The sequence below is a fragment of the Choloepus didactylus genome, chromosome X, assembly GCF_015220235.1.
Source record: "Choloepus didactylus isolate mChoDid1 chromosome X, mChoDid1.pri, whole genome shotgun sequence".
NCBI classification, from domain to species: domain Eukaryota; kingdom Metazoa; phylum Chordata; class Mammalia; order Pilosa; family Megalonychidae; genus Choloepus; species Choloepus didactylus.
Window position 1 is genome coordinate 165,615,091 of NC_051334.1, and position 26,703 is coordinate 165,641,793.

The 26,703-nt window shown below is 38.4% G+C and overlaps 1 protein-coding gene and 1 long non-coding RNA gene across 2 annotated transcripts in view; one reads left to right on the top strand and one right to left on the bottom strand.

Moving 5' to 3' along the window:
- The window catches only part of GPC3 (glypican 3), a 561,164-nt gene that overhangs the window by 96,664 nt on the left and 437,797 nt on the right, over window positions 1-26,703 (bottom strand). Inside the window, exon 6 of the mRNA XM_037821919.1 lies at window positions 22,909-23,029. Within this exon, the coding sequence (XP_037677847.1) occupies window positions 22,909-23,029 (121 nt within the window). The remainder of the gene's footprint in view (window positions 1-22,908; window positions 23,030-26,703) is intronic.
- The window catches only part of LOC119523139, a 44,143-nt gene continuing 36,402 nt past the window's right edge, over window positions 18,963-26,703 (top strand). The window contains exon 1 of the long non-coding RNA XR_005214598.1: window positions 18,963-19,047. This is a non-coding gene — a long non-coding RNA (uncharacterized LOC119523139). The remainder of the gene's footprint in view (window positions 19,048-26,703) is intronic.

Below are 26,703 nucleotides of genomic sequence, written 5' to 3' on the forward strand. Positions count from 1 at the left end.
TGTCAAATTTTTGGAAATTTGTTTAAATTCTTTTGCTTGCACGAAACCTTTGTAAGACTGGCAGTTAAGAGGGGAAAAAAAAACCCAAATTACTGACTTACCTCCAAGAGTTTTAGCCACAGAACATTTTGCAGACCATTAAGAATGAGGGCTTCTGTTTCAGCAGTACTGGTTAATTTCAAACATAGGAAGTTATTTCTGGTCAGAGTGTTAGTGGATAGATTAATTTTTTGCTTTTCTCAACACTGTCACACCCTGGACAAACACCCCCACCTCACACAAGCCTATCACAAGCTGGATTTGGGGTTTCCCTACAGGATGCTCTCTGCTCAGCCACCAGAAGCTCCAAATAAATGCCCTAAAATCCCTCTCTAAAAAAAACTGGGGGAAAGCGCTTTGGAACATGCTTCACTGATATTAACTAATTAAACACGTTTGCCAATGTTTGCCGTGTCAGGCCCAGAAAGTCAGTGGAAAGTTAAGTGTTGATTTGTGGTGTTTTTTTTTCCCCCTTTCTGAATTCTAGACATCTTGGAATCCACCCCTCGATATTCCAACATGCAAGTTATTATTGTAACTAAGACAGAATAACCTGCTGCTACATTCCAGGTATGTTTATGTATTTCCCTGTCTAATCTGCTTCTTCCCTCCAGCTGTCTGGGTGTGGGAGAAAAGGGTTTTTTTTCTGCCAAAGGCCCCCTGTGCAGATATTAACAAGCTGAACACAATATGACTTTAGGAATGCAAAAGAAAAACTGTTTAACATTTGAAAAATCTCTTCCTCAATCTGAGGTCAACCCAGCTAATAAAAAAAGCTTCAAAAACTTCTGAAAACCCATGAATAAGCCCCAGATGTTCCCGTTCTCAGCTGAACTTTCCACCAAGCTATTTCATCCCCCCTTATTTTTCACAAGTAGAACTATTTCAACCCCTTGTGCCTTCCTATCTCTTTCCAAAGAAAACTGCCGCCCAGCAAATTCCTTCTCCCACCCACAGTAACTAATTGTCCATACTGTTATTCATCTCCTTTTCTGAAGAATTAAATTGGTGGGACCTCTTAGTGTAAGGGCGGGGAACTTTTTGCTACCAAGGGCCACCGACCCAATGGCAAGAAAATAATCAAGTGGGACCACACACAAGTGAGAAACCACTTGATTTAGTTTTGGTATTGGTTTGTTTTTGTTTTTTAGTGGAAGGAATATAAAACCTTCATCTCACCTGCTTTTAAAAATAAGAAGAGGGAAAGGAAAACTCCATTCAATAGATAGAAATAATAAAAATTCTTCAGATCTATGCTATAATGAGTTTGGGGAATGAGGGGGTTAAAGAAAACGATATGGAAGAGGAGGAGGTAGAGAGATTGGGAAAGGAAAAAGGAAATAAAGGTAGGGAATGGAAAGAAAGAGGCCAGGGGATGGTGAAAGAGGAAAAAGGGAAGATGGACCCTGAGAGAAAGGAGAGGGGAAAACATAGAGGAAGGCTTCACCAGCTCCCTGGTTAATGTGTTAGTTGCAGTAGACTGCTCAACCCAGCCTAACGCTCCTTGCACTGTGGGCATTAGAGTAAGTTATTACTGCCCTTTGAAATCCTTGTTAGTTTTTTTTTTAGCAGTTTGGGAAAAGTTCTTTCTGTGCTTGGAAACAGCTGGTCTGCTTCGATTTTCAAACTTCAAAGCTATTTTTTGAAATAAAGGTTATTTTCTTAAGAAAGTCTAAAGGCTTTACGCATGTGTAAAGGAATGACGTCGCAAAGCTGTCAGATGCCCTTATCTTTGGTCTTTGAGAGATTAGGGCTAGCTATCTGATTCCACAGATCCTGCAAGTTACATTTGTGATCAGCATTTATTTCATTGATTGGTGGTCACCCGACCCATTCCCCCCAAATCAAACTTAGTTGGCGGTTTAGTTGGAGCCTGGTGTAGTAGACAATATATAGCGGACACCATCTATATATCCCTAAGGAAAAACAAACTTGAAGAAATAAAGAGCTTGACCAGCATTCCCAGCTCTTGAAGCTAAACTTCTGAATGTCTGCACCTAGCAATCCACTAAGAGAAATAGCTTTGAGGCCGCAATACTGATTTTAGAGCCACCGTAACTTATTCCCAGAATATTTGGGCTTATACTCTTGATGGCATATTAAAGAAGACAAAACGGAACAGGAAAGTATCCAGAAAACGGGAAATAAAAGGATGAAAGTTTGAGAATAAAGCAGAGTCATGTGATAATAGACTGAAATCCCTGATCTGCAAAAGTGAAGGCTGAAGGAGATGCTCAGAGAGTACACACGATAGTGAGGCATAAGGTAACCACAAACTTATGTCTTAAAATGCTAGAATGAGGAGGGTACCCCCTTGAAGTTGAAAGAGGTGATTTTCAGTAGGATGAAGGAAGGCGCCACGTCGCCTATCAAATACTACTAAACTTAGGCAATTCGTTTCCCTAAGGGATGGAGCAAGAAAAAAACCGAAATGCATTCCAAAAATGTTTGGGCCAATTTGTGAATGACTGACTCATAATGGGTTATTCTGGGACGCTCAGAAGTTTGGGGGCAACTTCTGACTGTGCACACATCTCTCAGTGTGCCTGTCAGCAAGGAGACCACGGTGATCTACATTATGGGGCTGCTTCTAGGACCATTTCTCTAAAGGTTCCCTCATTCTGCCCTCCGAATTAGGGTGATGACTGCTGGGCTTTGAGGCTGAAACAATGGGCCAGTATGCATCGGTCAGGAGGTCACCAGGCCATCGGGCCAGGTGACACTCCTGCTGCCCCCCCTCAGGGGCTCGGTTACTTCCGGGACAGTAGATAGCGATGGAGACAGCCCAGGTGTGGGTGGGGAAGGGATGGGGGTGCTGTGGTTTGGTCCAGGGTGGTTTCAATCCCACCTCTGTCCTCATCTATTTTTACATTTGGGTTTGTTTGTTTTCAATGGAAATAGATTTGTTGCTTTTTCTGCTTTTAAAAATAATTTTTACAAAGTATTTGGGCAGAGAACAAAAAGGTAAAAAGAAGCAAATGAAAAGTACCATAATACTGCCAACATTGATAGATATCTTACAGACTTTTTTCTCATACATACATATAGACACACACTAATTTTTGTGTAAAAATTGGATTGTACTTCAATATTGTCTCATAACCCGTTGTTTTACTTAAAATGTATTGTGGATATCCCTGTATGCACAACAGCATTTTTTTTGGATATTTTTAAAGGCTGTGGATTATTCCACTGCTTAGAAATAGTATATATAATTCACATAATGAATCTCCTATTAATGGATGCTTGTATTGCTTTTAATATTTTTTGATCACAAACAATGGCACTGAAATATCCTTATACATAAATCTTCATGGATTGTCTTTCTTTGGGAGAAATTGCTGCCAGTTTCAGGCTATTCCAAATGACTTCCCAGACAATGGAGCAGTCCTAGTGGCTCTTCTTCTCTCAATAGAGTAGAAGAAAGATTCTGGAATTTAGAGTAAGAGGATGTGGGTTCTAGTTCAAGTTCAACCTTTTAGTCAGTTACACTCTAAGTGTCAGTTTCCTTATCTGTAAAAAGAGAGTATGATAGCCTGTTGACAGGATTGTGGTGAAAACGTGGTAATGTAAACGAAAGGGCTTCATAAATTTTAAAACACTTAATGAATGCAGAAATTCTTATTTTCTTATTAACATTATTACTTTTTTAAAGAATTCAGAGACAGCTTCAGAGTGGGTCCAGACTCTTAGATGTTCCCCATACTGGGAGGGCCCATAAACAAACTCAGAGGGCTCCCATCGTCCACACCCAAATCTGCTGCCTCTTAGGGAAAAGGGTCTTTTCAACCCGGCACATGTCTGGCTGCCAAGTGTGCAGAGGCATTTGCCCTGTGTCCAACCGCCCTCTCCCTTGCCAAGTTCTGTGCTGCCATGGCTTTCACATGGTGATTGTTTGCCAGCCCGCCCTGCCACTCTTAAGTCCTGGAGAGGAAGGTTTATCATGTTCTCTTCCGTGTTTGGCCCTCTATAAATACACCCAGTTTGCGTGGGCCTGAATTGAATACTCTGGCAAGAAACCAAGTTTCTCAGGAAGAAAGAGATCGGTTGCATTACAACACAACTTGCAGATTCCTGTCCAAACTTCTGGTGCTTTTGCTCTGAAGGAAAATAAAGTGCTGCTGTTCATCATCATTAGCCAAAAGCATTTATAGATTATGGATTTCATTATCGACAAGGGAGCACGGAGCAAGCATGGTGCTCTGTATTCGATGTTGCAAAACACCCAGCAGAGTACTGGGATTCAGCAGGTGCTCAATAAATACTACTTCGCCTTAGTCACTTTCTTTCTCTGGGTCATTTTCTCACTACTTCCCATTAAAGACAAAATTACTATGGGCATAGAGAAAAGTCAAGCAATAAGATAAATTCTTAAATTTTGTGGAATCTGGGAGTGGGTAGAGGGGAAGGAAAGGAGTGGGGCTTTGTGGGGAAAGAGTACCTCTCCCTCAGAGACAGTGGCATGGCATAACTGGGTGTCAAGGAAATAGGTGACTGATACAAGAAAGGCAACAAGTCTTTTCGGGGAGGACACAGAGATTACACAAATGGATCGGCCAAAGAAAAACATAAGGCAAAATAACAATATATGTCATGTTGGAGACTATTAGTGCTATAAGAAAACAAAGAAAAAAAAAAGACTGTGGGTCCTTAGAAGGCAAGTGCAGTCAATGTGTCACTGGTTTTTTTGGTCCCTGCGTCCCTGTGTTGGTGAAGTAAGGAAAGCCTAGACTAGGGCAAAGGCATAGGGCTGGAAAAGAATCTCAGGCTGTTACAAAGAATGACCTGAAGGCACTTAGTGACTGATCGGCTACAGGGAAGAGAGGTCAGGACTAGTGGTGTCAGCCAAGAGTGTGACAAGGAATATGCCGAAGGGAGAGAAGGTCCCAGACCCATTTGTCTTCTTCACAGAAACTACTCCCATGGGGAAAATGCAAGGGATCTGTGCAATTGGGGCAGGTGTATAAAAGATTTTGATCGTTTCATTCACTTCCATAACCTGCAAATAAGGAAGTCACCCCACTGTCTCACAATCTATACCTGAGCTGTGACTCAACACAACACTTTTTCAAGACCCAGGAAGACTGGAGCCTAGAAATAAAACAGGTATGTGAATTACTGTTTTGTCTCAGCTCTTGAAGCCTCAACAAGCTGAGCTTGGAGTTAAAAGGGGCACCCAAGAAAATGAAAATCCCTATTACTCAGACTTTGATAGGTGTGCCGGTTTGAATGTATTATGTCCCCCAGAAAAAGCCATATTCTTTGATGCAATCTTGTGGGGCAGACATAATAGTGGGGATTAAGTTGGAATGTTTGGATTAGGTTGTTTGCATGGAGATGCGCCCCACCCAACTGTGGACGATAACTGATGGGATATTTCCGTGGAGGCATGGCCCCACCCATTCGGGGTGGGCCTTGATCAGTGGAGCCATATAAATGAGCTGGCTCAAGGAGAGGAAAGTCAGTGCAGCTGTGAGTGACGTTTTGAAGAGGAGCAAGCTTGCTAGAGAGGAATGTCCTGGGAGAAAGCCATTTTGAAACCAGAACTTTGGAACAGATGCCAGCCACGTGCCTTCCCAGCTAACAGAGGTTTTCCGGACGCCATTGGCCATCCTCCAGTGAAGGTACCTGATTACTGATGTGTTACCTTGGACACTTTATGGCCTTAAGACTGTAACTGTGTAGCCAAATAAACCCCCATTTTATAAAAGCCAATCCATCTCTGGTGTTTTGCATTCCGCAGCATTAGCAAACTAGGACAATAGGTAAAGGAGGTTTTCCATCTTCTCAATACCATATTTTACAGTGACAGAATAGACATATTAGTTCGGAGTACACCTAGGGTCTCTGTCAAAATTAGTCCTATTGAATGAGAGTCACAGCTTAGCCATCAAGTGAAGGACAGAAAAAGGAGACGGAATAGGAAGAGATTTCCTGTGTTTTCCAGGCTCTATCTACTTGCGGACATTCGGAATGAGAGGAATGAGGACTCAGAGGAAAGACACGGTATTATTGTACTGTGTTTCTCAAGAAAGTGAAGAAAAGACTACTTAGATGACTTTTGGCTGACTTAGAATATTCTGTAAATACTTTAAAGGTGATGCCCCAGAGTAACATTTTACACTTGGATTTAGTGATGAAAAAATCTCCCTACTATCTTGCTTTTTCTCTGTACATACATATACATTTTCCCCTCAAATTCATGTCTATCCCACATGCAAAATGCATTCCCTCCATCCCAACACCCTTCAAAATCTCAACCTATGTCAGCATCAACTCTTTTTTCATAAATTTCATAAATTTTATTGAGAAATATTCACACACCATATAATCCTTCCAAAGTATACAATCAATGACACACAGTATCATCAAATAGTTGTGCATTCATTCAACTTTCTTGGATATAGGAAGATCATGTTGGAAGCAATAGAGTTATTTTAGGTTTTTTTTTTCTCTTATTCCTTTGTTTTCTTAGGGGTTGTTAATTTTCTTGGGGTATGGTAGGAACATGTTGGAAGCAATGTAGTTATTTTAGATTATTTGTTTTTCTTACTCCTCTGTTTGGACATGGTTTATTAATTTTCTTGGGGTATGGTAGGAACATATTGGAAGCAAAGTAGTTATTTTAGGTTATTTGTTTTCCTTAATCCATTGCTTTGTTTGAAATGTTGTGGGGTTTTTTTGGTTGTTGTTTGCCTGTTTGTTTTTAATTTTTTGATAAACAAAGTTAAAAAATTGAAAAAAAAATTCACTTTTATGTTTAAGGTAAATGCTTTCAAAGGGTGTTCTTTTCCAACTTTTGTTTTGGTTTCAGTTAACATTTAAAAAAAAAGGATTTAGTTAATTTCCATACAGCATCCTGATTGTGACAGCAATTTCCTTGAGTTCTCACAGGTAGAACAATTGTGATCTATTCCACAGCATTCGTTATAAAGGGAGATCCTGGTGGTTTTATAGGAAATATCATTGAATGACTGCATGTGAGCAATGAATGTCCGTTTAATAAACAAGCTTTAGGAGGCAGACATAGCTCTGGCTTAGCACTCTGAAAACATGTCATACAATAGACTGCAGAAGGTGCTAAGAAAATAAAAGGAAATAAAATAATACATGATAAAATTAAATATAAATAAAATGATCAAATAATCAAGTAAAAACATGAAATAAAAAGGTTCATGTTGGCTTGTGTTGTGTGCACGTATGTGTGTGTGAGACAGTGGATGAGGAAAGGGGAGAGAAGGAAGATTATCTGGGTTACAAATCCATTTATGCTTGTCTGTTGTGCTGAATGGAGCTTCAGGGGCCAGAACATATAAAAGAACAGGTGGCTGCCATAGGCTGCTAAATTTAGATACTCCTGTATATCAAAGCACCACAGATACCGCTTTGTGTTTTAATATTTTCCCCATGAACTTGCTTCCAAAGTTAAGGACTGCCTCACCTAGGCTTTCTTATATTTAAAAGTTGTTAATCCCCAAACATAAAATAATATTTCATGTTTCCAAAAATTGGAATTTTTTTTCCTGGCAATTTTATTGAGAGGAATAATGTTTGAAAGTAAAGAATTAGTCCCCCTAAATCATCCTACTTGAGATGGTGAAGAAGGTACCTGTTTGGTTTTCACAAACCAAAACAGGATTACAAGAGTTGAATATGTTTTTGGGGTAGAAAGAATATTTTGCTGGAAAAGAAGTGGACGGAAAATCTGTTGATGTGTAGGAAACGCTATTGTCACTCTTTGTGTGCATGTGCACCAGTTAAAATCTAGGACATACAAATTGCAATGCCATAAGGAAAATGTTCTAAGCAGGCATCTCAATTATTCGGTACTTTTTATAATACAGAATAAACAGTTTTGTAATTCTGAAATATCAGTACACCTAAGGAGTTCAACCTGATAGGGACTAAATAGCTTAGCTATTTAGACATGATGAATAGTATTTTGTTCTGTTATATTTTTGGAAAATCTTCTTCATTCAATATGGACATTGAAGCTTTCTTGTGAACAAGAAAGTTAACACCTGGTCAAGTAGCCCTAAGGCATCAGAAAAATTTGAATACATTCAAAATATCTTAATACTCTATGAATGGTGTTTATTCCATTTGAGATAAGAGGCCCTTAGCCAATACAAAGATGTCAACACTCATTAAATAAACCTTTTTCCTATATCTCCTATGTGCCAGGAGGCTTTGTATAAGAGAGAGGTAGATTACAAGGGCAACAAGCCACAATTTAATACAATGAGAAATGTATTAGAATATATGCTTTTTTGTTTAAATTCCTTTCTTATTATTTAAGAATATTTCACCTGCATTCTTAAAAAATGCTTCATCATACTTCTTTTAGAATATTTGAAAACAGCAGAAAAGAAAAATTAAACTGAAAAAAAAACCAGCAAAAAAAAAAAGAGTACTAGTTAACTCATTCATCAGGGAATCTGAATATGTCATTGTAAAAACTCCTATTTAAGGTTCACTGAGGGACAAATCTCTGCAGGTACTAGAATTTTCTCTTTATTTGTCTATTGTGGGACTAGGGGAAGCTACTGGTCTGCTGTGAGAAGGTCACGCCAAGCTCCCTTCTCTCCTTCTCTGCATACTGTAGCCTCTCCAATGTCCTGGCTAACAGCCCAACGATGATTGGCCCAACTTTATGGACAGAGCAGTTCTCATCCCCCAAACTGTTCCATCACACAGTGGAAAGGAAGGTTAATGCATTTTAATAACGAGCATCACCTTCTTTGCATCATAAACTCTATCATCCTTAACTAGACTCCCTGCCTCCAAGTTCTGATCTCTAAACCACCCTTCACACTGCTGAGAGTTAATAGCATAAAACACTGATCTAACCATGTCACTTCTGCTCCAGTCCCCTTCATTGACCCACCGCTGCCATCAGAGTGAAGTTCAGATTCCTTATCATGTTCTTTGTGGCCCTCCAAAATGTTGTACCACCTTTTCCATCTCATCATTCAGTGCTCACATCCTCCTCCACAGTGGCCCATGGCCTCAGCTCTCCAGCTACATAAGGCTGTTCAGGTACTTTCATTTGTGCCAATTGTTCACACCACATTCCTCGGCCAGGAAGATCCTGCCTTCCAATTCCTATCTGTCAAAATCCTCCTCATCTTTCAAAGGCTGGCTTAAAGGCTACCTATTTTTGAAGTCTTGTCTAATTCCCTCAATAGGAATTAATCCTTCCCTGCTCTGGGCTAGCACAGCACTTGGTTTATATTTCTCTTATAACACTTACATTATGCCTTGGATTATAGTTATGTAGGTAAGTTTTCATCACCTTCCTTGAAAGCAGAGACAGGGCTTAAGTAATCTCTGTATCCTTGTCCACATCCCCTATCCCCAGCACATGGAGCTGCTTAATACTGAGTAAAGGAATCCAAATGGCGATGATGTATGAGCATGTGATGATAGGTATGCATTGGGGGAGGGGTGATTATGTTTTTATCGACAGAGCCCACCAAACTCAGCACCAGTTACAACATGGGCATTCAATAAATAACTGCTAAATACATAGTGAGGATATATACACAGTTTTATTTTATTTTGTGCCTTATGGGTTTCAGTTTGATAACAGAGTCATAGAAGTAGTCACGGCTTAAGTGACTTCCAAGAACAACAGACAAGAACAAAAGCTATGTTTTCTGTTAGGCTCAGAGCCCAGCTCCATCTCAGCATTTTATAATGAAATGTGGAGCGTTAACAATAATTTGTACCATGGGTTATCAGATTGCAATTATTGATCAACCAATTTGCCACACAAGAGCTCGGGGAATGGCATTACCTAAAAAAGAAATCAGCAATAAGGCAATTTGCTTCCCACAGGGACTTATCCTATGCTTTGGTCAGTCAAATAAAGGCAACAGCTCCACTGGATTCTGGTCTGGAGATCTTTGAGCTCTGGACCGCCTTCAAGAATCCATATGCAGCTATAACAAACTGCCTCTAGCTTGGTTTAATCTTTCGTATTAGCTCATTAATGAGTCTGGATTCCTTCCCCATTTTCCATGGTATCCCAGGCAGGGACAAAGGCTCAGGCAGCAGGGGGCAGCTTTCCTTTTGCCTGACAACAAGTGGTCGCTGGTCCCAGTCTGTGGCTAACAAATCCCATAGTTCTTTGATGGTAGAGCTCCCAGAATGGGTCTTGTCGGCCCTAGGCTCTGTACTGCAAAATAGAGCTTTGAAAACTTGGGCCTAGGAAGGGTCCCTGACCTCTGTGACATCACCCCAACAGCTGAAAGTGATGGACTCAAGAAATCTCGGTAGCCTCAAGCCCTGGGAATTCTTTCTGCTCTGTCGGTATGTTAAATTCACGCACACTCACAAACACATTATATGCCACTCAAAATCAATCCAAATGCCTCCTGTGAGACATCTGCCAATAAGGATAGCATAGCAGCCGGATTTTAAATATAGGAACCTCTCACCATCTTCAACCTGAGAGGAAAATGCAAAAGGAATGCAGATTAACTTGCCCTGAACTTTATAGCTCTGAAGTCTGTCCACTTGAGACCATCTTTCCATGAAAGGGCCTTGTGGGGCTGAAGATTAAAAAGGGGTTTCTGGATTGTGTGGTAAGTTCTACTCCAAGGGCAGCCTGCCTATTTATAGAGCATCCACTTTGGGGCAGAGTTCAAGCCTGGGAAAATCAGAAGAATTTGATTTAAATACATTCCTTCACATATATACATATATTTTATTATTTACCATCTTCATTTTCCATTCAGTTACTTTGAGCCAAACTAAACCTTAAATAGTTCAAAAATCTGCTGAAGATTGGCTAGATGTATTTTCCCAGAATCTTTAGGATTTAGATTATTTTTAGAATTTTTAAATCATTTAAACACCAATCTAAGCTAGAACAGTTGTAGACTCTCCATTTCAGAAATTGATAAACTGAGGCACTGAGAATCAAGACACTTAAAAGGTCATTCCTGATTTTCCCTGAGGCTAACTTTTTGTACTATCATAATATGAAGCAAAAAAAAAAGTAGCTGTAATTTCTTGAGTGCCTACTACATGCATTATATCTAATACCTGTACTAATCCTTCAACATAGATGGTAGTATCCCCATTTCACAGATTAGAAAATTGAGTACAGGAGGTTAAATAATTTGGCCTAAAACCAAGCAATAACAAAGTGACATATCTGGGGTTTAAACATAGATATATTTGGCTCTAAAGCCTTTGTTCTTTCCCCTAAACTAGATTATTATAATGATGTGACTTTCAAATTTCTCACTACAACTCTAAATCACACACCAATAAGGCTTTACAACTAAAACAGGTAGTATTGGTTTAACAAAAACTCACATAGATTAGTAAGTATTACAATCCCCACATAGCCCTTTTTCCCTGTAAACAGGATGGATAATATTTCTCTAGCCACCCACTTCCAGATCCCCCCTCCCCAGTCCCAACACACACACACACATATATTCTGCCACCACCTCTGGAAATTAGGTAAGGACCAAAGCAGACAATCAAGATCACAGCATCAAAAGAGCTGCTAAGGATGACTGCTACATTTGGGGCTATTCTTGTGGGTCAGTGAAGGGTTCGTTGCTACTCATTGCTGTTTCCATCATAACAATATATATTAAAAAACCCATGTCTTTTTAAGCTTGGTTTCTCCTATAATGCTTATTCAATCATGTTTTTGAATCTACATGTAATACTTCATATTTATTCCTAAAACATTTCCCTTTGCTAGTTTTCTCCTGCCATTCTATCCTACTGAGATATTTTTGGATTGTGTGTTATCTGTATATTAGCTAACCCCACCTAGCTTCAGGCCATCACTAAATATTAGGAGTATGCCATGCCTTCCCTGTTTCTAGTTAAGTCACTGGTAAAGACTTTAGACAACAAGGGTCAAGTACCAAGCAAATAACTAAAGATCTCTCTGCAGGCTGACAGTGCTCTGTTAAGAAAACACTCTTCAAGTTATGATGGTTAATTAGCAACAAAATTCACCTAATTATATGATTACTTAGCAAACATTTCGTGTTACTTGTTTAAAAAACGAATCATGGGACTCTCTGTCAAACACATTGTTGAAATCCAGAGATACCATGTGTGATGGTAAATTTCATGTGTCAACTTGGCTAAGTTATGGTATCTAGTTGTTTGGTTAAGCACTGGCCTGCTTGTTAATGAGGGGGTATTATGTAGATGGAACTTAAATCTATAATCAGTTGATTGCATCCACTACCGACAAAGGAGATTGCCCTCAGCTGTGTGGGGAGTCTTCGCATCCAATGAGTTGGAGGTCTTAAAAGCCAGAACTGAGGTTTTCAGAGGTTGGAAGAGGAATTTGGACTCAACTTCAGCACTGGTTCTTGTGGGAATTTCTAGCCAACCAGATTCCTCTGGGGAATTCAGACTAAGGATTTTGGCCTCACTTTTATTGGAGTGTCCAAATTGCAGCCTGCCCCGTGGAGTTCGAACTTGCTGGCCCCATGTTGCTGGCCCCATGGTTGTGTGATCCAGTTCCTTAAAATAAATCATATATATATATACACACACATATATATATATCCTCTTCCTTCTGTTTCCCTAATATATCATGTTTGCGTTATCCCTCTGATCTAGGATCTAATAAGGTGTTTGTGTGTGTGCATGTGTGTGCACAAACCAAGTGAAATGGTCTGATTTGTTCTGAGTGAGCCCAGAGCTTCTAATAATCATCACTGCTTTCAAGAGCAACCACTCTCCAAAAATGCAGTCCAGAATTTTGCTAAGGGGTAATACCAGGCTCCCTGGTTTATGGTATCCACAATCTAATTTCCACAAATTATTGAAAGTGAGGGTCAAAAAAATATGCCTGTCTCCTGTCTTTTGGCTCCTCTTCTATTCCCTGTGATGCTTCAGGATTTGCTAACCATGATATCACAGTGCCCTGAGATGTAACTGATTTGAACTTGGGCCTCATTATTTGTGATTCTCTTAGCATTTTTCATCTTGTGAACTGCTTGCCATGATACAGAATAGATTATGTATCACTCTGAGAAGTGATGATCTAGCAAAATATGGACTGGGAAGAAAATACTATCTAGATTAATGTAGTAAGGGAAAGATCATACTTTAAAGCTATTAAGAAATTATACTATAAAATCTTGTACATATGAATACTAATGTAAATTTCACTTTGGACATTAATTAGAACTCTTCTGGAGATACTCCACTTAACGGTTGCTATGCAAAATCACTCTGGTTGCTATCTAAGGAAAGCATATAGTTAGGGATACAGAATTGAGCTCATTATTATTATTAGAGTATCTTACCTTCAATAAGTAACCCTGAGCCCACACACAATGTGGAAACATCCTTGGTCATGTGTCAAATAAGTCTACAGTTGAAGGTTAGGTCTCAAATAACCATGGGCATGCAGGACCAGCTCCAAACATTTGGTTTGGTTAATTCACACAGGACTGTCATCAAGGGGTAAGGATATCTGCTCTGTATAGACAAGCTAGATCAAGATGAGAGAATGCAGTACTTTCTTCCCATTGGATTTTGTCAGAATCTCAGTGACATGGGCAAAGAAATTCTGAATTTGTTGGTCTTCAGCATCCAAAAAGACACTTCTGGCTCACTAGTACTAGAACCATGGGCCTTGAGCAATCCCTTCCAATAGAAATAATGGTTCTCTCAAGTCCACACCCTCCCATTTAGTTCCCATTTTGATCAACTGTTCTTTTTAGGAGATTGCTGATGGGGATTGGAGGACATCCTGTGACTGCCTTGTGTATTGTAGATATTCAGTACATTTTTTGAATGAACACGTAACTGAATGTGTGGCTCATATGGGATTAAACTTTTAATATTAACTTCAAGTGCACCCTGAGATTTTAACTGCTTTAACAGTTGGAATCTTGTGTTTAAGTGAAATCTTACTTAGAAAACCAATATGGAAAGCCGATTTTAAACAATGAAACTGTTCAGGTAAGTAGGAATGGGAGACCCAGAGCAACCCCCACGGCACCTCTCCCACATCTCTACGCCCCATGGGACACAAGCTGCTCAGCAGATTTAGATTTTCCTTGCCCATGTCACTGGGATTCTACCCTAAACAACTGAGCTAACTGGCACATAAGCCCACTCACTAATATGATGCTAATTTTACCATTCTAGAAGGAAGGAGGAGGCACTAGATAAATTATATTATAGGGCGACTAAGAAGATGGAGGAATTGAGATCCAGGGTATGAGCGTGAAAGGATGTCTGATCCAGAATGTGGACAGGAGCCTGGGTGGGTTTAAGGCCATGAGCAACCAACCGGTCCTGCTGACTTTGCCTAACCATGGTTCAGTGATCCTAGCAGAGCCCTCCCTACTCGAGTGCAACCACTGTGCACTGGGTTAAATGAGGCAGTGAGCACCATGGTGTACTTGTTATGACCAAACAGAAGTTAATATCGCTAGTAAGAGATAAATAATTAGCAGAGTCATGCTCCATGCTGAACAGCTTTTTTGTTCCAAAGATGAACTGCTGAAGTCTGGGTTTCTGCCCTGATTGGAAGTACTATATAAGAAAATGAGCTTGCTTATTTACAAAGGTGTTTGCATTATACAAGATCCTTCAGAAGCAGAGCAATGGCACTACAAAATATTGATCTGTTCATTTCCCAGCCCTAGCTCTGTCATTTAGTGGTTGTATGACTTCATACAAGTCATTTCTCTCTCTTTGTTTTAATTTCCCCATTTATAAAATCAGAGGGTTCGACCCTAAGACCTAAGAGCCCTCTAGCATTTATAACTCTGCCCTTTGGTAATTCTGCCCTAGCACAGCAACTGGTTAATGTTGAATATGAAGGATACTTTAAAATAGCTAAATTTAATCTAAGTTCATAAATAAATTGAGGGCAGCAAAAGTTGAATTATTTGAATCAACTGATAAAAATATTATATATATTGAGTGTCTTCTGTGTAACTGATACTGTTAGGAGCTATAGGAAACAAAGATTTACATACATTATCCCAGATTAAGGTGCTTACAGTTCAGAGTGGGACAATTTAACTCTGAATTTCTCAAACTGTATTTGAAATATTAAAAATTTTCATCATTCAAGAAGGACTGCATATACCCATATAACACATATAGTAATGGTTTATAGGGTTAGGGAACAATTGTTTGTAAAAAAAAAAGTGCTGGGTTGTATTTGGCCAATAGGTAAATTTAAATAGAATATTTAATCACCCTATGGACTTCATAGACATTTTAGAAATTTAGTTTTAACTTTGTAAACATGGTAGCCTTTATAGTTTGAGCAAATTCCTTTTTGATATATGGAACTTGTCTTTCCATAGCTAATACTTACAATACTTCTAATTAAAAATTTTTAAAAGAGTATAACACTGTAATGAAAAAGGAGAATGTATTGCTCTTCATTGCTGAAACAAGATGAACACGACACTGCTACCAACAATATTTTGTCTTGCCACTCCTGACTCACCTTCCATTTTTGAGTAATTTAATTTGATATGCAAGGACTAAAATATATGACCCAATTTAAGTACCTTTAGTCTTGCATATGCTAAATATAGCAAATAGTTCATTTTCAAGAATTCTAATATGAAATGCTTGAGAATTCTTCTTGGTACAATATTAAACTGTATATAGTAATTAAGATATTAAAAACACATGCTCCCCCAAAGCCACCAGACATTGTAAATTATTTTTAAGGCTAGTAAGAAAAATGAGAGAAGAGTTTTAAATGATAAATGTGTTTTGGAATGTATCAGCTAATTCCTTTTTACTTCACGAAATAATGTTTAGCCCCAGAGTCTAGGTCTGGTATTTAAAGACTAACTTGCATTGTTCTTTTGTGACTCAGACGTCATTCATTGGCTCTTGTTAACATGCCATTGTAGATACTCTGTCTTTCATACACACCACATTCTGGCTCCATATGGAAATGGCAATTATATGGTTTTGCCACGCTATTTGTATGTGAAGAAGTGTGACAGACACTGGGGCATAATTCCATTTGGAAAGGTCTTTTATTGAAATTTGACTCTCAAAGGTTTCTCCTTTTGTTTAGAAATGTTAGATCAGTGTTGGCTTTTCTAGTAACCATTGGAGTAGGCCGCTGCTTGTACAACTTTCACTGGTTTTGTTGTGAGAAGACTATGAAAACAGGTTACTTGGAGTGTTTTCTATCATGCTTGAGATTCATTTAAAATATTTTTAAAAGATCACATGCTAAGGAATGTCCTGAGTTCTTCTCTGGCACTTACCAACTTTACTAATTAACTTATTAAAAATTAACTTTCTATTTCACAAGTTAGTGTTTTTTCATTATATTAGAATAGTATGTCAGGCATTTTTAAAAAGGTGTTTACAGAGGGGGATAGAAGTGGGGACATTCCACTGCCTGTTCCACATTTCTAACTTTCTTTGACCATTTAGCATCATTTTGTGAATTACAGATAGTTAATAGGAAGTAGTCTGGTCTCTATAACTCAAGTCCAAGATACAAAGTGCCTCAGTTTCCCCACTGTACAATGAGGTTATTAGTTTTCTAAGATTATTTCCCATTCAGATTTGGTAAATGATGTGCTTAAATCTTTCTTTGCTGTTGATTTTAGAGCTTCAGGCCATAGAAGTTACTGTATTGAGAGTTTAGAAATTGTTAGACCACAAATTAGGCAGTTTCTGCTCTCTGTGTTTTTTTTTTTTAACTTTATCGGAAAACAAACAAACAACAGCAAAACACATTTCAAACAAAGCAAAGCAAAGGATTAAGAAAAACAAATAACCTAAGATATCTACTTTGCTTCGATATGTTCCTACCAAACCTCAAGAAAATTAACAAACCATAACCAAACAATAGAATAAGGAAAGCAAATAATCTAAAATAACTACATTGCTTCCAACATGTTCCTACCACACTCCAAGAAAATTAACAAACCATAATCAAAGGAAGGCATAAGAAAACCCAAATAACCTAAAATAACTGCATTGAAGCTCATTAATTTTTTTAAATGCAATAGCTTTTTTTTTACTTTATCAAAAAATTAAACAAAATAATTCAAACAAACCAAAACAAAGGAATAAGAAAAAAATAACCTAAAATAACTGCATTGCTTCCAATATGTCTCTACCATACCCCCAAAAAATTAACAAACCCTATCAAAACAAAGGAATAAGAAAAACAAATAATCTAAAATAACTACATTGCTTTCAACATATTTCTACCATACCCCAAGAAAATTAACAAGCCATACTCAAACAAAGGCATAAGAAAAACCTGATAACCTAAAATAACTACATTGAAGCTAATTTTTATATGTAATAGCTTTTTTTACTTTATCAAAAAATTAAAAAAAAAACAAACAAAACAAAACAAAGGAATAAGAAAAACAAATAACCTAAAATAACTACATTGTTTCCAACATGTTCCTACCATACCCAAGAAAATTTGCAAACCTTAATCATTCCTGAGCATTCTCATAACATTGAGATTACCCTCATAGCTTATCTTTTCTTATTAGATTATCATGTATTTCTGCATAGCTTTTTTTTTTTTTTAAATCTTCATTTTATTGAGATATATTCACATACCACGCAGTCATACAAAACAAATCGTACTTTCGATTGTTTACAGTACCATTACATAGTGGTACATTCATCACCCAAATCAATCCCTGACACCTTCATTAGCACACACACAAAAATAACAAGAAGAATAATTAGAGTGAAAAAGAGCAATTGAAGTAAAAAAGAACACTGGGTACCTTTGTCTGTTTGTTTCCTTCCCCTATTTTTCTACTCATCCATCCATAAACTAGACAAAGTGGAGTGTGGTCCTTTTGGCTTTCCCAATCCCATTGTCACCCCTCATAAGCTACATTTTTATACAATTGTCTTCGAGATTCATGGGTTCTGGGTTGTAGTTTGATAGTTTCAGGTATCCATCACCAGCTACCCCAATTCTTTAGAACCTAAAAAGGGTTGTCTAAATTGTGCGTAAGAGTGCCCACCAGAGTGACCTCTCGGCTCCTTTTGGAATCTCTCTGCCACTGAAGCTTATTTCATTTCCTTTCACATCCCCCTTTTGGTCAAGAAGATGTTCTCCGTCCCATGATGCCAGGTCTACATTCCTCCCCGGGAGTCATATTCCACGTTGCCAGGGAGATTCACTCCCCTGGGTGTCTGATCCCACGTAGGGGGGAGGTCTGCATAGCTTTTATATATGGATTCTGGTAGTAGGTGTGCTATACCTTTATGGAAGTGGAGGGAGAGAATACAGGGAATGTAATCAGTAGCCCTGGTCTACCTCTACCACTTACTGATGGAAGTCACTTAACCTTTGAGTGCTCTCAGTTTCCTCATCTGGTAAATATAGACAATAATACCCAACTTGGTTATAAAATTTAATTAAGTAATGTATGTGAAAGAACTTTACAAACCAAACTGTGTTACGCAAACATACAGCAGATTACCATTCACTTGGAGTTGTATGACTAACATGATCTGAAGACAGGTCACATATCTGGCTCCGGAGCAGGGAAACTCAGGGGTGATAAATGCAAAACTGTTTTTCTAGTTTAATGTTTTCATAGCCTAATGAGAACAAGGCAAAAGAGCTGAGGAATTGGGTAGAGGGGGAAGGGCAAGTTTAAGTTCCATCTGCCTAGGCTGGAAGCTGGTAGGAAGTAACAATCTCTGAAAAGATGAGAGGTTACAAAGTGGAAAAGGGTAACCTGGGAACAGGGTGTTTTTTTTTTTTTTTAAGTGGCAGAATGGAGAACAAAGTCACAAGACTTGTTCACAAGAGGGTGCTGGGTTAAAACCTGACCTTGAGCCACAAATCACAGAATCACAGGGCTGGAAGGAATCGTAAGCAGCCATCTCATCCACTCCCCCACCATTCAGCAGGACATTTCAACCATCCCAAACAGATGAGACTTTATCCGACTTTGAATGAAAACCTCTGACACCAAATGGGCAGGTATTGACTGCTCTGGCTTCAACCTTTTACAATGGGTAAGAAAACAATTTCTGGAATTTCATTTGAACCTGAACTGAAGTTGGGGTAAAACAATAAATGGCTAGATTTTCCTTGGGAACAATAACTTGTGTAGCAGTTTAGGGACTGCTAAATTAACAGTAACTACATAGCTCCTCTTAGAAAATGTTACCAACAAAACTAAGTTAAAGGATAAATGGCCTGCAGTTTCATATGGGTAAGAATGTATTGTGACCGTTCTTGGTATTTGCAGGCTCTTCTCTCCAGGCAGCAGCCTTGAAGCAGAACGATGCTAACAAAAACAAAACTTGGTTAAAGAGGAGGAAAAAAAAAAGCAACATGGCCCAGCAAATTCCAAGACTGATACCGAGGACTTAAAAGAGTTCAGTTCCTCTCTTAACACAAGACAATAAATCCTTACACGAATTAGGAACTGAAAAGGAAATTAAAAGGTCCTCGTTTCTAATCGTGGGAACGTTACACATGAACTCTGGCTTAGAAGGAGGAGGGGAGAACATTCCACACCTGCAGGCCTTCCCAGGAAAGGGGCCTGGGCCTGACCCTGAACCCATCCCTTCAAGGTTACACCATGGGACTGTCAATATGGAAATAATGTTACTTTATTCCCTTGGTGAGTATATTATTTCCAGTGCTATCAACAGCAACCACAACCTGAAAGGAGGCAGCTGAGAGTTTCCATGGAAGAAAGTGAAGAGTTATTTTGGGATGTGCTCATGAACAGCCTAGCTACAGTACATCTGGATGGAACACACAGGGGCATACATACTTCAACAGAGAGATGTATCTCTGTATTTGTAGATATGTACCTAGGAGCCCCCTATTGTAGTTTAATAGATGAAGCACCAAGCAAGGGGCTTAGGAAAATAACACCCTGGTCCCAGATTCACCACTGACTTGTACGTGAACTTGGGCAAGTTAACTTGATTCTACCTCCCCATCGCCATAACTCTAAGTCAATTCGGCCAGGCATTCAGTGAATCCAGATGTTTGGCAGTGTACAGGAAACATCTGGATGATTGACTGAATTTTCAAGTGAACTCACTGGGTGCTTTGGCAGCCTGCCCACACAGCCTTTTAATGGCTCTCTGCCTCAGTTTCCCTAGCTATAAAAAAGGGACAAACATTATTTATCATTTACCTCCTAGGGGACAGTGAGGATGATATAATGTCCAAGAGTAACAATGAGTTCTTGAAAAGAATGATTCTGTGACACTACTACATCTTACGTAATTCCAGGTTGGATTTTGTTCCCCTAGGTAGGTAGACTTTTAGGACATGAAATCACGTTGAAATATGGTTAAATACAACACAAATAAAACACAGTGTCATTATCAACAGCAGCAGCAATATTATCATCATCATGACATTCTTATTTATGACTTCCCCAAAGTGTCTCACTTTCAAATTGAATCATGGCCAAAAATGAATTTTATTCAAGGTCTGTAAAAAATGTGTTTTGGCCATTTAAAGCAACACAGATGAACAAAAAAATCACCGTGGGTGTTTGGGGCCCAACCAATTTTAACATCTCAACTTAACAGGTAAAACTGGTTTATCAATGAGAATTAATTGCTTGCACAATGGTATTTGTAAGGGAACCAAAAATGGTCATATATTCACGGACCAGAGGTAGGAGAAAGGAATTGTAATGATGACCTTTCTGATTCTCACTATATATACTTCCCATGTATGAGCTGGGAAGACTCATACATGCAAGGGAGACTTTGATATCTGTTATACTACAAATGAGAGAACAAACACTCAGAGAGGGTAAGTGATTTACACAAGGTTATATACCTAGTAAGATCCAGTATCCATCTGGATCTGAAGCTCATATTCTTTCATCTATACCACATTGTCTTCCTATATTAATATAAAACACCCCAAATCTTTGTGAAATAGGCTTTCTATAAATATTTTTAGTGACTTCTGGATCACATAGAAGCCTGTGCCTGATGTTGCTTTCCCATTTTTAGAGCTCTTTTCCAGGGTGGGATCCATCCATAGGTCTTTGGCCTTGGTTATAACTATTACTCCCTTGCTTGTCTTCACCTACTCAAACCCTACTCATTGTGTATGGTGGATCTTGACACTTGCCCCACCCTGGAATCCTTGCCTCACTAGCCTAGTCCACCCTAGGCTAAGCAAACTGCACAGAACTGATGGGTAGCATCATTCTTTGGACTCTTCATCATAGTTGGCCTTTCGGCTTTATTTAGCCACTGCCTATGCTTGTGCTTTCCCTCCCCAATCTGGCTCTGAAACAGAGGATTCAACTTCTTTTGAATCCCCAAACTCCCTGGCACCTGGCTAAGCACATAGTAGGAAATCTTTAAGGTTTGTTGACCAAAGAGACATGTTGACAGTATTCCTCATTAAGATTACAGGGATAGTGATGGACCTTGAGATTTTGGCCTCACCAAACTGAGTTCAGCCACCCAGACACATTTGGTGTGAAATAATTTAGAAGACACACAAATACTGCCAATGTCCACAGGTGAAGCCAGCCATACCTTCAGTTCAACAGTAAGTGGTTAACATCATTTGTGCTCTGAACTCTTCAGAAATGCATTTTCAAATAAACATAATGTATCTAAAAAGGCTATGTAGACCTCAGTGAGGTTGGATGCAGAAGAAATGATCTGAAATGTAATCTTAGGTAAATTCTGGCATTATCATGTGCTCAGTATGAGTATCAACTGTTATTAAGTGCTTACTGAGTGCAGAGCACTTTATTAGGCACTAGAGGAGTTACTCCCAAGCATGTTTCACTTACTTTCACAACACAATTTGCAGTGAAATATACTGCTATTAGAAAGCTCATCCAAACACTTTCCAAGAACCATAAAAATTTCACTGCTAAACTTCATGTTAAAAAAATCATGCTGATGTCTTCATGCAGCAACATCTGTCTGTGCATAAGGATTTTAGTTTCATGAAGTTCTTCCTAAGCTACAAATAGAAGTGGTGCCAGGGTTCTCCCATCCATGGATCATAGGGCAAGAATACTGTCACTCTGGCAGATGGTGGCATTTTTATTGGGGTCACAAAGCAATCACAAGCAGATGGTACAACTAACTTCTATTTGTTTCTTAGTTACTAAACTCCTTATGAGAGGAAAAACTATGTGTACAGGTCAAGGGAACCTGTGGGTGTCTGTGCATGGCAGTGAGTCAGAAGCTGATGAGGGCACAGTGAAGCTGTTCCTCTCCTATCTTGCTAGTGGCAGTGAAAACTGACAGATCCCTTTAGAAAGCAATTTGGAAAATGCATTAAAATGTTCACATCCTTTGACCCAAAAGCTCCAGGATTTTAAGAAAATAATCTATGATCAAGAAGAAGCACTATGCATGAAGAGGTAGCTTTATTTATGATGGGAAAAAAATTTAAAGCAACCTGAATGTCCAGCAAAAGCAGACTGATTAATTAATGTACGATGATGACTCAATGGAATATTATGCAGCCATGAAAATGATTACTATGAAGATTTGTGACAACACGAAAAAGCGTTTCTAATTTAACGTTGGTTTAAGAATTATAACTGACTTGTACACTTTCAATTATGCAGAAAGTTTGTGTGGAGTATGTCTTTTTAGACAAATACCAGAAGAGAATATGTAAAAATGAAAACAATGGGGACTATGAGAAATATTTTCCCCTCTATTTTCCAAGCTTTCTCTAATATTGCAATATTATCTTTATACCTTAAAGGTGGGGTGAAAAAGAAGGTCAGAAGTTCTTTTTAGTAGAGATAATCTTTGAAGAAAATGAGCAATGGCTGCCTTTCAAAAGCCCAAAGCTAGTTTGAACAGTAATTACTACCTATCTTCACTTTTTTTGTTGGATAAACCACATACCTGGTTAACGTGCTTCAGTTTGTCAATAATTTGGCTGACCACTGGCTCAGGGCCCTTCATTTTCAACTCATGGAGGTTGAATTGATTTTTCATTCCATTCCGTGCTGCCTTTTGGCTGTATCTGGAGAGGTGAAGGTAAAGAAAAGGCTTGTCACAAAAGAATACCAAGCAAAGTGAAAGCTGACTGTATTTGGTGCCAATGGTCCAGCTGGCCATAGGCTTTCTTCAACCTTTTAAACTACAGGATGACCCCATCGTGGACTAGGAGACCACTTCAGATGAAGTCTATTTGTAGTGGGGACACATTAATTAAATGATCAACAAATATTAATTAATCATCATTTTGTTCTAGGTGTTGGGGAAACAACAATGAACCAGACAGACAAGAGCTCTGGCCTTATTGGGTTCTCAGTCTAGTGGGGAGTCTTGAAGAGTAAGAGCCAACGACATGGCAGGGTGATAAGAGCTATGTTAGTGAAGCACACAAAAAGGACCCTACTTTCTACTTATTTGAAGGAGAAAGACACTTACATATTCTTTGCTTCTTCCTTTTCCTCCTGCTTTACCTCCTACCATTTCCTGATCAGGGTTTCTTTTCAGTAGGCCCTCCCAAGACATTTGCAGCATAAATTATGCCTGTCAGCTTCCCTCTGTGTTCTCCATGAGAAGAGAGAACATCAGCTCAAGGAAAGGTTTGAATATGTTCTGCCAGAATAAGCCCTAGGCCTTACTTGAGAGTTGAAGCTTTAAGGAATTGACCAACAGCCATCCACCATCAAGAGAAGGGAGAAAATTTACAAGCTTGGGCAATTCTGCCTTTTAGTGTGGGGTTTTGCCAGTTTTGACTCAGACAGTAATTCACTATAACAACTGAGGATGTTTCCTTGCTACACCCATGGTTCGAGAACGCTCTATTAGTTATTCCCTATCTTGCAAAACTAAACAAAGAAACACAAAGGAAAAAAAACAGATTTAATTTCGTCTTATCTCATTCATCATGTGGAAATATCAGAACCCATCAACAAAGAGAAAAAAGGGTTTGGAGCTTTTGTTGCTCTTACCTGATCCTAATAATGGAATGTTTTCTTTAAGAATTGAAAAAATTTATAGGTCTTTTGCCCTCTTCTTATATGAATTACATTTATATATTTTTTCAATTGTAATAGATTAGTCAGGGTTAAAGGCAAATTCATATTTCTTTTATTCATATTTTTAAATACAAAAAATAACAATGATCACTGTAAGCAATTCAAAGAGTACAGAAATAAACAATGTATACAGTAAAAATTCCCCCATCATCCTATCTCTTCAAGGGAGAGCCATGCTTAACAATTTGAGATATATACTTTGAGGGGTTTCCAAAGCCATATACTAATACACAATTCTAATCAAAATTGGAATCATACTATTCATACTGATGTGCAACTTTGGAGTTGAAAGGGGAAATTTTAGGTTGTATACACATTACAAGAAAAAACATTTAAAAAACCATAGGACATTACAACACAAATAGTGAACCTTAATAAAAACTATGGCCTACAGTTAATAGTTTAATTTTAATAATATCGTTTCATCAATTGCAACAGAGGTATCACACGAATACAAAGTGTTACTAATAGGGAAAACTGAATAAATGTATGCATGTGGAGGGGGTATATGGGAACTCTATATTTCATGCATGATTTTTCTGTAAACCTACAATTTCTCTAACAAAAAATAAATATATGTATATATATATATATATATATATATATAGGATATGATTCCATGTAAAAATAAATAGAGTGCCTCATTCTCATTCCTCTGTATAGCTATATCATAAATTATTTACCCAATACCTTACTGATGAACAATTGAGTTATTTCTAATATTTTGCTAATATAAACAATGCTGCAAAGAACATCCTTATTCACCAATATTTGCATGATTATTTATAAAGGATAAAATCATAGTATTGATTTATATTTTTAACCCCAAATTATGAAGTTCAATGAATAATTGGTACTACCCTATTTTTGCACAGCATCAAACTAAGCAGTTTCCTGTCACTTGCCTTATTTTAGCTTCTCAACCACATTGTGAAGTAGATAGGGCAGACCTCATTTTATTTTTATTACTGAAAATTTGACTCCTTCAGAAATATTGATCTTATCCTGTTAGATGTCCCTTTCTATGATATAATGTATCCACCAATACTAAGAACATGCTTTGAAAAGCATGCACGGTAGCAGAGGAGGTTGGTAAATCTAATTTTTGACATTCAAGTTTAAAAGTCATTCTCTGAGAAGTCAAGTATTTTGTAGTAAAAAAGCTGAAGAGCACATCTTATTGCATTTCTTCTATAATGGTAGCCTAACATATTCACCTTATTAAAGTTTAAAAATTGGTTAGTGTCACTTCCAGTCAACCAAGATGGCAGTATAAGATGCTCCCAGATACCATTCCCCCATAGACTATTTGAACAACTAGCAAAAACTGGTGGCTATCTTTCTCAGAACTCCAGAAAATAGAGCTGCAATAACCGGGCAAGTGCTGAATAAGAAAACACAGCTTAAAAAATGAAAGGAGAAGCTTGTGGCACTCTTGCTGGCCCCTCCCAAACCTCTCCCGGCATGGTGTGGAGCCAGCCAGTCCTTCCATTGTGGGTCCCTAGTCCTGTTCTGGAGGAGCAGAGTAACCACTATGTACATAATATGGTGCCTGTATATTGATGACAATCTATCTGGTGGCAGCCTGAAAGATGGAACCAGGAAACTCCTCTAAGGCTAGCCTTTCCAGAACTTGTCCTGCAGGCAGAGCATCTTGTGGACAGCTAAAGCAGTACAAGTGACAGTTTGGTCAAAGTCGCCTAGGGGAAAGGATAACCTGCTTTAAGACATGGGATAGGGTGAAAGTCTATTTCATGGGGAGTAGAAGGGGCATTTGAATTCCTGTAAATGGGAATTCCTGAGCAAGCACAAGCCAAGGATGAGACATGGGCTCAAAAAAGACAGAGAGAACCCTGTACTTCACATTCACCTTGAACTCGTCTTCTTTATAGAGGGCTAAAATCTGAAGGAGGGCATCAGCCAAAACAGAGCCAATTTGCAAAAACTGTGAAAGGTGTTTTTTTTGCATTGGTTTGTTTCTTTTTGCTAGCTCCTGGCACTCAATGAATTCTCTGTCATATGACCAGGTGGATACAAACTTAAGGAACAGACAACTCAGGGACTAAATCCCAAAATTAAGATAGTAACATATTAAAATACATAGTGTGCAACAAAAGATTACAAGACAAAGAAATAGGAAATGATGGCTCATGTAAAGAAAGATGATAAAATCTGGAAACCATCAAGAAGATGATACTTTGGACATCAAATTTTAAAAATGATCCTCAATATGTCCAAGGAGACAGAGGAAAACACAGAGAAAGATCTAAAGGATATAAGGAAAGTAAGGGATGAACAATAAGAGAATCCCAATAAAGAGACAGAAATTGTTAAAAGGAAGCAAACAGAAATACTGGAGTTGAAGATCACAATAATTGAAGTGAAAAATTTTCTAGAGGGTTTCAGGAGCAGATTGGAAGTGGCAGAAGAGAGAATCAGTGAACTCAAAGACAACACAACTGAAATGGTTCAGGCTTAGGAGCAGAAAGATAAAACAATACAAAAGGATGAACAAAGCCTAAGAGACCTATGGAACACCATCAGGCATAGCAATGGACAATTTATGGGAGTCCCAGAAGGAGAAGAAAGAGGCAGAAGGAATATTCAAATAAATAATGGCAGAAAATTTCCCAAATTTAATGAAAGA